A 12,124-nucleotide genomic window follows, 5' to 3' on the forward strand; every position below is an offset into this window, starting at 1 on the left:
CGTGCGCAACGACTGGGCCAGTATTGCGCACGAAGGTAAGGTCAGGGCAGGTGTCACGAGATACGCTGTTGCCCATCCGAATGGGGTGCTCTGGGTCGGTAAGCAGTGTGTATCTCATGTTACAGATGGCATTGCATAAGCGGGTCCCTTTAGCCTGCGATTTAACGTAACCCCATGCAGTATGCGGAGCATCGAAGTCGCCGGCCACCACACAAACCCGTCCAAACCTACCAAATTCTGTTAGTAGGTGCTGAAAACAGTGCGTTCGCGAACGGGGGGAACTGTATGCATTGAGTATAAACAGACTCGCTGCGTTTACCTTGTGTAATTATTTCCAATATTTGGTGAGGAATGTCAATGTTATTGGTATGTCGAGTGGGTGGTGTCCTCATTCCAGGGCTCCACTGGCCATGGCGGCTTGACGTACTTGCTGGACGAGAGCTTCTTGTCCCGCCAGGGTATCGGCCGGTCAGCTGGACCTCCCACCGCTCTAATGACGTGCTAGGCGTCTTTAAGTGTTGAGCTTTGCCCCCGCATCCCCATGAGACCGAATTCGAAAACTTTACGACAAATTCGGGATAATAGACATATATATATATATATATATATATATATATATATATATATATATATATATATATATATATATGTATATATATATATATGTATATATATATATATATATGTATATATATATATATATTTCAAGCAGATTGGATGGCTGGGCTAGTTGCTTTACTTGCATCTTGTAACTGTAAACGCGCTCAAACACGAGAACGAAGATTGCATAGGTGTATGTATATGTTTCCCAATGATATCCGCCAAGGTAAAAACCAAACCAGCCGCAGCTACCCAAAACCTGGGTAGGTATCCAGTGAAAGCTTCGCTTGAAAAAACGAATCAGAACACCTATTTCTTGTAACCGAAGCTGAGAGCTATATTCCTTTCATAGCTGGTGCTTAAGCATGGTGTGCACCCATCATACGCTTTCTAAAGGTTGAATTCATCCAATGTTACAAATGCAGCGGCAGCTGGAAACGCCGATAATGCAGCTTATTCGCTTTCAACTTGTTAGCGTTTGAAGTTAAGCTGATAGCACGTGGTGAATGCGTTTTGTACTTAGCTACAGACTGGTTTTCTAGCGTCGCAGTGCCACAGTGAATACAACTCCACCTATAGTTTCCATCTTTCCCAATGCCGTAACACTAAACAGCAATTCGTCTGCACCAGCATATGTATTTATCTAAACTAGCACGAGGCGCAGGGTTGCTAACAAAAGCCCTTCTTTTGAGTACTGGACGTGTGACTTTGCAATCACAACATGCCTCTTAGAGTCACCAATTTAAACGTTATATAGTGAAGAAGAAGAAACTTAATTAAAAAGAATGGTCCGGCAGTTTTTGCTCTTGCGGCCTCAGGTGGCGCCAATGCTATGATGATTGGTCGCTTAATCCGATACCGCAGTGGGACGCCGGCTTTCATGAAACCAAAGGCCATTTAAGTTAACCTACGTGTTTATTTGGCTCATTTGTGCAAGCTTGCAAATTAAATGGTTCGTGACAGTGCGCGCCTCACAGCGGTACGAGGCAGCGCGCGTGCGCAATACGGATTGAGGCAGATATGCGACAGTGCAGACGACACGCTGCGTTCCCTGGCAATGTGTTGTCGGACGCAACTTGTGGCAGCAAGATGGCGTCGAGAAGAACGAAGAGCCGTGTGAAAGGGAGAGAATAAGCCTTTATTCCAGTGAAAAATGGCGTAAGCGATTCCTAGAATCATTTAACGGATTCGCTAAAGAACATGTGTATGAGACGGAAAGGCGAATGTCTTCTATCGCAAGGATATGGGAACCTGAAATGCAGGTGAATACCGTTTTTCGCGAACGTCTGAAGCCTAAGAACAATCGAATATTGGCAATTATGTGCGACAGTGGAATATCACCTGTCGTACAGGCCTAGAAAATTAAGAATATTATCGTTGCATGTACTTGAAACATGAATTGATAACTTCTAAAACAAAGTGAGTCGGGGCACGTTAGCAGGCAACACAGCCTAATTTCATCACTCGTCTTGTTCCACTTACACGTCTTTAGTTCATAAGCCATTGCACCTTTCTGTGCTGTGCTGGCACCGTAAATTTGTGCAAATGAAAATTCTAGCAGCCGCGCCTCCTTCCGCGCATATCCGTCGTTCTCAGCCCATGTGCTAAAGTGTTCACACCCGATAACTACGCCCCGAAAAGGTAAGCAGCGAATTTCTGTCCGTCCCGCCTCGTCAAACCAGAACCATTAGCATATTCTGCGTGTCCAGACAAAGAAGCATCACTGACGCTTGCAAACAGGAACACTACCGGCGAGCAGCGACAGCGCCTCGTTACCCCGCACAAACTAACTTTGTGGACATGCGGCCTAACCATGGCCCGTCTCGTGTACGCATCGGTTGACTTCGGACACCTCTATGGAACCTGCTACGGCTGCGCATATCTTGCAGCTACTTGCGTGCATCCTCTTGGACCTTTACCTCTACAGCGCTGGAAGCGTACTACATTGCGTGGTTAAGAGTTAGAGAGGATCGGCTGCGTGCATAAATACCCAAGTCGAACTGGTTCCCAAGAGACGAGCGCATTTTCGCTTTATCAATGCCACCACGACCAACGTGGCATTCGCTGCGAATGCGGCGGCACCAGGCCAGCTCAGTGGCGCCCCGCCTCGGTTGTGGGCTCGTGCGCGGCCGACGGTTGCGCAGGCTGCGGGGTGACGCTTTGCGCCAACTTGCTTGACTCCTGGCTGGAGCGGCGGTGCTTCTTGCGCTTGCGCTTGCTGGTCGACGTATCGCTCGCGTCCTTGCTGACGTCGCCCTTCGCTGGTGACCGGTGACTTTTGGAGGTAATTTCAGCTCTGCAAGACACACCCATTGCGGAGACGCTCAATTGGCAAGGAGGGGAGACAAAAAGCAAGGCGAGTCGAGGCAGGGAGGTCGACAATGACGAGCGCGCACAGCGGAATAGGCACACGAGGACTACTTAACCGATCACTCAGGCAGTTGCACTTAATCTGCACATTTGTACGAATATTTCACGCCATCGAAGGGTGTACATATTGGTATCAGGAAATGATACGGAGTCTTGTTTAAGGAAATCGAAGGCGCAAGATAGACGCGGAGAAAGAGACGTACCACTGGACATCTTTGTTCGCGTCTATTTTGGCGCCTTTCATTGTCGGAAATATGACACCTGCAGCGACTAGCTGAAACCAAGATTCTACGGAGTTTAGCTAGTTTAAAGTTGTCACCAGAAAGAGGCCTCATTAAAAATGTCGTCCTGAGAGTAAGGGCACAACAAGTGTTCCATAGTTTCTTCGATCCGCAAGCATCGCACGTTGGCTCCTAGGAGAAAGTGGAAACTGTATGCAAGAGCATGAATAACTCCACAAGAATAGTTATTGATTACAAGAGAAACACGAAAGCTCAGGTGCACACAAACTGAATACTCATGAAATGATGGCGCAAACACAGGGATGAGAAAGAAACACGAACGAGCGCTGCTCATTTTTTTTTCTTTCTCGTCAACGTGTGGTCGCGCCATTCTTTCTTGATTATGGAATACCAACACGTCCAGCATTCAGTACTTCTAAGGCACACTGAAGCAAGTCGTACGTCAAAGACAACCAAGCTATACTCAAGTGAGGCGCAAAGGAAAGTTGTGCAAAAGAACCATACGAGATATTGGCGGAAATCAAAAGAAATGAGAACGGGCTCATACTTTTTGAACCGCTTCTCAAATCCGGTGCAACTCCTCAGTCACCCCAAGCTTTTCTTTCCATACTTTGACGTACTACTGCCCCATAGGTGAAGTGCTCGTGAACAGGGTTTAAAATGCCATTGATGCAGGTCCTCGCTTCCCCGATGTTCCACTGTTCTAAGGTCGAGCCGTGTCCACTATATCGAGCGAACAAACTGTGTGTGGGCAGAAAGCTCACAATGAAGGGCAATACAAAACCTGCAAGGTAAGCAGGTTGTCTGCGGCAACTGTCGCGTCCGCGATCGCAGCAAACTACAGTCCATTACGTCGCCTACCAAAGGAGGGACCGCTTACTTAATGCAATCACCGCGCTTAAAATGACACTTGAAGGGAAACACTAAATCAAGTTTAGTCCCGATAAGCTATTTCAAAACTATATTTTCGTTATTTCGCGGAAATATGTTGATCATTCGGAGAGAAAGTTAAGGTTGAAGTACCGCTCCATTTTTTTTTTCGTGTCGATAACCCAGCGCCGATGTGTCAGTGTGACGTCACAGATATTAAACATTATTTTTTATATCTGGCCGTCATGGCTCAGTAAAGGCTCCCAAAACTTGCCAATTGTAGTTTTTGCCTCATTTATAATACAATGAACTCCACTTTTGCCGATAACAAATTAAGCCCGAGAAGGAACCGCCCACCTGTGAAGTCACGGCGCGAGCTTGTGCGGAAACTTCAAGGCGGCGTCGCCACCAGCCTTTCATCCTCGCGCTTTTTTCGGCTTACTGATCCTTTATTCGTGGTGAGGTTAGAGTAACCTTTCGGTTACGAAGTGTCTAAGACTACGTCGGACCTTCGCGCTACCTTCCCATTACAGTCGTTAGAAAACATGCAAAGCTCCTTCTCACACAGGCTGACTTTCCCGTCATAAAATATGCTATGTGAAATCCTGGGCACGCAAGCGCGAAAATCTACGTGTCCTAGCACCTTTCGACAGCAATCAGTACTATAGTGCGGTGCAAGGTTAAAACGAGAAAAAGTCATAAAGAAGTGGCTCTAGGTGTTAAATATGGTAAAGCATAAAACGCTAGAGCAATGCACGTAAACTGCACAATAACCGGTCTCTCAAAACGCAAAATTACCAACAGTATTGCGGCAAGGGCCCAACCAATTTTGAGTCTGTGGTTAATAAATAAAACTCGCAGTTTCGTCCGGAAGGCGAAGCACTGATTGCGACAGCAAATTGGACAGCTATGCAAAGTAAGGTTGGTAGTTTTATAAGCTGCATAAATTGCTGTAAACATTCGCTTACTAATTGTGCACATTGTGACGCGTGCATAGGCAAAAACGAACATATCTCTCTCGATGACCACAGACACTCGCTGTCCGAATGCTGGCGTGACGAATAGCGCGGCAGCAGCGGCGAGCGAATTCACCTTCGTACTTCATCTCTCTTCACTGCGAACTAAACACGCGAGAACACAGTGTACACAAATCCATCGCCTATCTCGGATCGCCTAGTCTTCGAACTCACCACAGACTAACTCTAAGGTAGGGCGCGGGCGATCACGCCCAGCCACACCGCCCCCCCCCTTTCCAGCACGTGCACATCTCCCAGCTCCTACCCCCTCCTTGCACTCATGAGAAGACGGGGCGAACACTCCCTGCTTCTTCCCTATAGCGCGCGCGAGAAGCCGCCGCCGCATCGAGCCACTAGCCTTCGCGGGTCACCTTCTCAAGCTTTCTCTCGCATCTACAGCAAAGCGTGTCGCCGCAATCTACCCGAAGTTGGAATTTATACGGATTACGGCGACGCCGAGGCCATCGACGGAAATTTGCCTTGAGCATCCTTATTTTTGCTATGGCAACACAATTCTAAAAACTGTTCGGCAAGTTGCAGCGGTAGCGTCGCTGGCTCCCATGTTGTGAACCGGGCTTCGAGTCCCTGTGGCGCCTACTTTGTTGTTTCGTGAATATTAAATAAAGGTCCCTTATTTTGCGGAGTTTCTCTAGTATGGCGAGTCTTTTTGCCACTTAGATCTCTTATTTGCAAATGACAGCGATCAGCACGTCCTCACTGCCGCTCGTAAGCCGAACTATTGCACCGCCTGGTCACGCGTATTAGTGCGTTTACTGCTGCGTTTCTGCACTACGTTATGCTGGTGTTCTAACGCGACAGCGTGAAGGAGCTCGTGTCGAAGAAAATCCGGTGTCGTCGGCGTCAGCAGCGTTGGCCGTGAGCGATAAATGCCGGAAGGCACTTCATAAATAAAAAAAAACCTTGCAAGATGGGCTGGTGGGAATCGAACCAAGGTCTCCGGAGTGTTAGACGGACACTCTACCACTCAGCCACGAGTTCGGTCGTTGAAAGCGGTACAAAATCGCCTCTAGTGAATGCGGTGTTGCCTTAGAAACTTGCCGCAGAAAGTTATACTGTGGTGTATATCGGTAATTATGACCATGTAAATTACAGACGTCGCAGTTTCACGAGTAGCGAAGTACGTGTCCGCTACATTTCTTCTGCGCTCTGCGCACACGCAGAGCCATGTTGCGGTAAACACAGAAGACCCCCTCCTCGCATCGTACGGCGCTGCCCCCGACACGTGGCGCGCCACTCGCCCCATGATCGCGTGCGCCTTCATGGCGCGTCGCGGCCCGGCTCTCCGAGCCGATCGCGACGTTTGGCTCGCATATATCGTTTGAGTAAACGGTGCGAACGGAGTGCGATAACGCTATCGCGTTCCACTCTTGAAGGCGAAGCTAGTTAGTTGGTTAGTTAAATGGGGTTTAATGGCGCAAAAGCAGCTAAGGCAATGCTAGGCCAAACACGAGGTGTCTTAAAATCCAGTTTATAAAGGAAAAAGCTGTGTTAGTAATCTATATTTTATGTAAAAATCCAGTGTCGTCTAGAAATTTACGGACGTCACATAATGGGACTAGCGGATCATCACCTAAAATTAAAGCAGGGTGTAGAGGTATGTGTAGTTGATATAATTTGTGCAAAAGTGTTCGTCTGTGTTTCAGTCTGCGTACATATGAGTAATATGTGCGTAACTGTTAGTGGCTGTTGACATTTCTCGCATGTTGGTGTGTCTTCTTTCGTAAGTAATTGTGTGTGCCAAATGCGTAGTCGGCATAAAACTACTTCGATGAACCGCTCCTGATGATAGCATGACTTCCACTCGCCAACCATGGGTTTTGTGAGATGTAGCTTGTTGTCGGCACAACGGTCCCATTCGCGCTGCCATTTTACCGTGAAGGCTTTTCTAATTGCGCGGATGCTATCATTATATGGGAGTGTTGTGTTTGTAATTTATTTGTGCGCTGCCATCAATGCATATCTATCAGCTGCTTCGTTACCCGGTATGCCAACATGGCTTGGGACCCAGCAGAAACGAATTGACCTCCCGTATTCGTTAAAAGCGACCATGCTTAAAATGTCTCCAATCAGGGGTTCACACTCAGATTTCAGATGTATAGCCTTCAGTGTGCTTAAAGAATCTGTGTATATGACTGCATTTTTGTGTTTATCAGCGATAATCTTTTTAACAACAACCCATATAGCGATAACTTACTTCGGCCGTGAAAACAGAGGCATGTTGTAGCAATCGAATACTTTTTTCCCAATTTTCCGTTACGACCCCCACACCCACGAGTTCTTTCGTTTTAGAGCCATCAGTGTAATATTGCCTGTTATTTTGATATTTGTACTGAAGAGCACGGAATTCTTGTATAATGTGTTCGCGTGGGGTGTCTTTCTTCTTTAAATGTGTTAGGGCCAAACAATGAAATCTTCCTTACTGAGCCTTCATTGCGGTGAGGCTACCTTATGTCACTCTGAAAGCTTCCTTACTGAGGGGCCCTCGGTGAAGGCTTCCTTGGTGCTTCCTCAGCATAAGGTAGCTCCAAAGCTACCTTCATGCGTCCTTACGCCGCTCTTTGCCCTGAACGAGCGCTTCACCTCACTGCTTAAAGGGACACTAAAGCGAAACAACAAATCAGTTTAGACTAATAAAGCGTTGTTTGAGAACACTGCAGGCAGTCATTTCAAAACAACAGTTTGAATATTAGATGAGAAAATGAAGGTCCAAGTATCAGTATTTGAATTTCGCGCCGAAACGCCAGCGCCGGTACGTCAACGTGACGTCAGGGATTCCAAAGTATGTTGTCGCATTTGGGCCTCGTTGGCTGAATAAAGGTTCCCGAAACTTGCCATGTTTAATATTTGGTACCTTTAGAACACAATGTAGCCAATCTGTACCGCTATATAGTTAGTAGGCCCTAGAAGATGCCATCAAAATCCAAGACGTCACAACTCCCAGTTGCGGGAACTTAAGTAGGCGTCGCCACCCGTATTTCGTTCTTGCGCTTTCTCTGGCTTAACAAACGTCTTATCGTTGTAAGAGTGGTGTTTTTGGCGTTGTAGAACGGTAATTTACTGATGCAGAAGAAATCATTTTTCACTTTAGTGTCCCTCTAACCACGTGACGTTTGCTTGCGCATGCGCGCTGTCGCCCACCTGCGGAGAAGCGCGAGCACAGTACGTCTTACCAGGCATATTCGTTTCAGTCACGCGTGCGGCATGGAAGCGTTGCTAGGCGTTGCTAGGCGTTGCGCGACGCCGGCGTGCCAGCGTTGCTGGAGCACATCAGGTTTTCCACTGTAATGCGCTACTTTTTAAAGTTTAGTAAACAAAACTAGAAGAAAGCGTCCACGCTTCTCTATATTAGCTCTTCAATTTAAAGATTTTGCGACGATACAACATTTTTTATTGAATAATGGTGTTCGCTTAAAGCTCTTAAGAGATAATCTCGAACCCAGGCATGCGGCAACCGCTCCTTACTTGAGGACGAGTGAAGGGAGCTTTCAGAGTACGCTTGCTTCCTCCATCGGTCCTTCGCTCTAAGGTGGCCTCACGTAAGGTTAGGAAGCGCTCGAAGGAAAGGAACGTCTCCTTGTTTGGGCCTTAATGTCCAGTCACACAACGGTTCAAAGTCGTACCACGGGGGCAAACGCTTTGGCTTTCTGGCAACCTGGAGCACTTCGCGAGGAATGTCGTAATCCCGGACATACTCCTCATATCGCAGGACAAGCGGCTTAATCATGTTCGGTTTATTTGTATAGTGTAGGCGTGAGTTGCATTGTGTGAGGATGTTGTAGCTATGTGTTGCGGTGATGACTGAATCCTGAGTATGTAAGAGACTGTGAGTAATGCTCTGCGCTGCTATAATGAGGGTCCATTACACTCAACGTATAAACTTTGAATAGGTGACGTTCTGAAGGCACCACTGGCCAGTCGCAGTCCAAGGTTATGTACTGGATTAAGTCGTTGGATGTAGGACTGTCTGGCTGAGCCGTAAACAATGGCGCCGTAGTCTAAAAGGCTACGAACAGGAGACCGGTAAATACGTAAAAGAAACGTTCGGTCGAAACCCCAGTGCTTATGAGATAACACTTTGAGGATATTCAACGCTTTATTTGCCTTAATCTTTAGTGCTTTAATGTGGGCAAGAAAGTTCAGTTTTTTGTCAAAGATTACTCCCACGAATTTATATTCTAGTTTTACCTCCAGCGCAACATCATTCAATTTTAAATCCGGGTCTAAGTACAACCCTCGTTTTTGCGAAAATAGCACTGTACTAGTTTCCTGAGTAGAGAAGCGGAAGCCATTTTTCTCAGCCCACTCCATTAGTTTATTTATTGTTATCTGGAGCTGCCTTTCACATGTTGGTAAGTTTGAGGCGCGGCACGCTATTTGCAGGTCATCGACGTATATGGAGTGCATAACAGAGGTGGGAATGACTTTGTTGATAGAGTTCAATTTTACAATAAAGAGTGTTGTGCTAAGTACGCAACCTTGTGGCACGCCGTTTTCCTGGAAAAACGTGCGCGAGAGCGCAGTGCCTAAACGGATTTGGAATGTTCTGTTGGACATAAAATCTGCGATACAGTTTAGCATTTTGCCAAGGATTCCTAACGCGGCGACGTCACGTAAGATTCCAAACCTCCACGTGGTGTCATACGCTTTTTCTAAATTGAAGAACACTGCCAGGCAGTGCTGTTTGTGTACGCATGCCTCACGTATTTCGTGTTCAAGTCGGACGAGGTGGTCTGTCGTTGAACACCCTTTTTTATAGCCGCACTGATGAGAATCAATGGAGTTCCGTATATGAAGCGTAAAAGTTAATCTGGCATTTACGATACCTTCATATGTTTTCGCCAAACAACTTGTCAGGGCAATGGGTCGAAAGCTGCTTGGGGATGTGGGGGATTTACCTGGTTTTAGAAAAGGCACAACTATTGCGTTTTTCTAACTTTTTGGCATGCTTCCGGATTCAAATATTTTGTCAAAATTTAAGGAGAACATCTACGGTTGCTGGGGACAGGTGTGCAAGCGTGGAATAATGGATCCGGTCAGGACCTACTGCAGTTTTCTTGCCAGTACAGAGAACCCTGTTAAGCTCTTGTAACGTAAATGGAGCGTTGTATTCGTCCCTTGACATACAAGTAGTTGGTAGTTTCTCTTTTTCTGCCGACAGTTTGTATTTTAAGAACCTGTTCGTATAATTAGCCGAGCTAGAGACGTTATAGAAATGTTCCCCAAGTATATTCGCTTGTTCTTGTAGTGTTGTCTGAGTGCCTGAAGGTGTGTGTATGAGTATCGTGTACGGTGAGTAGTCCCCCTTAAACTTCTCACCTGGTCTCACATCCTTTTGGATGTGACGGTGCTATTAATTGTAGATACATATCTCTGCCAAGACAAATTTTCCGCCTGTCTCCAAATAAATCGGGCTTTCGCTTTGGCTTGTTTGAAATTGCGAAAAATGTTTTGAGTTGAGTATCTGCGTAAAATTCCCCAGGCCTTGTTCTGCTGCTTTTTTGCTACGGTGCATTCACGTGTCCACCAAGGATTCAGGTTTTTCCGAACCACGCCAGAAGATTGCGGAATGGCCTTTTAAGCTGCAGAAATTATGCAATTGGTAAACTTTTCATTAATTTCCTCAATGCTTAGGCCTGTTAAAATAAGTTCCTCCACCCTGGCACTTTCCGTAAAAACAGCCCAGTCGGCCATTTGTAACTTCCAGTGGCGTGGTTTGTGGGATATAATGGGTAGTGTTGATGTAAGGTGGATTAAAGCAGGTAAATGATCACTGCCATATGGATTCTCCAGTAAGTCCCATTTAAAATCACTGAAGATATCTGGAGAGCAAAATGCTAAATCAATACAGCTAAAATTACGTGAGCTCGGTGAAAAATGAGTTGGCTCACCTGAATTTAAAAGACAGATGTTATTAGTCAAAATAAAATCTTCGATAAGTTGTCCTCTTGGTCATTCTTATCACTACCCCAAAGAGTGCAGTGAGCATTAAAATCTCCAACTAAAACAAAAGGCTCCGGCAGCTGGACAATTAAATCTTCCAAATCTCGAGTTGTGAAATGGGTATGGGGAGGGATGTATAACGAACAGATGGTGACAGTCTTTAAAGTTAAAACGGTGACAGCTACTGCCTCAAACGCAGTATTTAGTGAAACGCTCCGTGTAGGGATGCCGCCTTGAACGACAATAGCGACACCTCCTGATAGACGACTGGAGTGCTCGCGGTCCTTTATGATTGTAAAGCCTTTAAGAAAATTTGTATGCTTTGGTCCTAGGTTCGTTTCTTGAAGGCAGAATGCCACTGGTGATAACGTATTTATAATGTCTTTGATGTCACCTAGATTGTGGATTAGGCCTCTGCAATTCCAATGAATGATGAAAGCCATGTTATTGGGATTGGAAAAAAAGTTACTTGTGTGTGTGAGCTTACGAGTTGTAGGTGACATGTATTTAAAAGCTGATTACTCTTATGAAACGCGGTAACCCCCCCGTTCAGGTTACCTTTCCTTTTCTCAGCGAAGGTATAATATGCTTATCCTTCTGTAAGCGCTCCAAGGAACGCGGGTCTTTTGGCGTCAATGACGCAGGGGTTTTCAGATCGACGTCCATCGCCTTTTCCGAGGCGCTGGACGATCGAGAGCCAGGCGCTGAGAATCGTGTCTCGGGCCGTGGAGTACGGTTCGACTTCGGACCCTGCGGCACTGTGGTCTGCTGGGCCCTCTTCGTTGCTGATGGAGCAGCACTGGCTGCAGCCACCAAGGGGGCGGTTGGGGTTTCTACAGGGGTACCGGACGTGGACACTGTAGATTCCTGAGGCCGGTGTGACGCTGCCCCCTGCCGCGTCACACTGGCATAGCTTGTTTGAGGTAAGTGCCCTAGCCTTTTCCTCGCTTCGTAGAATGAAATCTTTTCCTTTACTGTGATTGCAATTATTTCTTTTTCTCTTTTCCAGCAAGGGCAGCTCCGCGAGTAAGCAGGATGATCGCCCTTGCAATTGACACATTGTGC

The 12,124-nt window shown here is 46.6% G+C and overlaps 1 protein-coding gene across 1 annotated transcript in view; it reads right to left on the reverse strand.

Moving 5' to 3' along the window:
- Positions 1-1,815: 1,815 nt before the first annotated feature.
- Positions 1,816-12,124, reverse strand: part of LOC142579940 (high-affinity choline transporter 1-like) — a 36,852-nt gene continuing 26,543 nt past the window's right edge. The window contains exon 9 of the mRNA XM_075690620.1: positions 1,816-2,896. Coding sequence (XP_075546735.1) covers positions 2,692-2,896 — 205 coding nt within the window. The 3' untranslated portion in view covers positions 1,816-2,691. The remainder of the gene's footprint in view (positions 2,897-12,124) is intronic.

This window comes from Dermacentor variabilis, chromosome 4 (assembly GCF_050947875.1).
Source record: "Dermacentor variabilis isolate Ectoservices chromosome 4, ASM5094787v1, whole genome shotgun sequence".
Lineage (NCBI taxonomy): Eukaryota > Metazoa > Arthropoda > Arachnida > Ixodida > Ixodidae > Dermacentor > Dermacentor variabilis.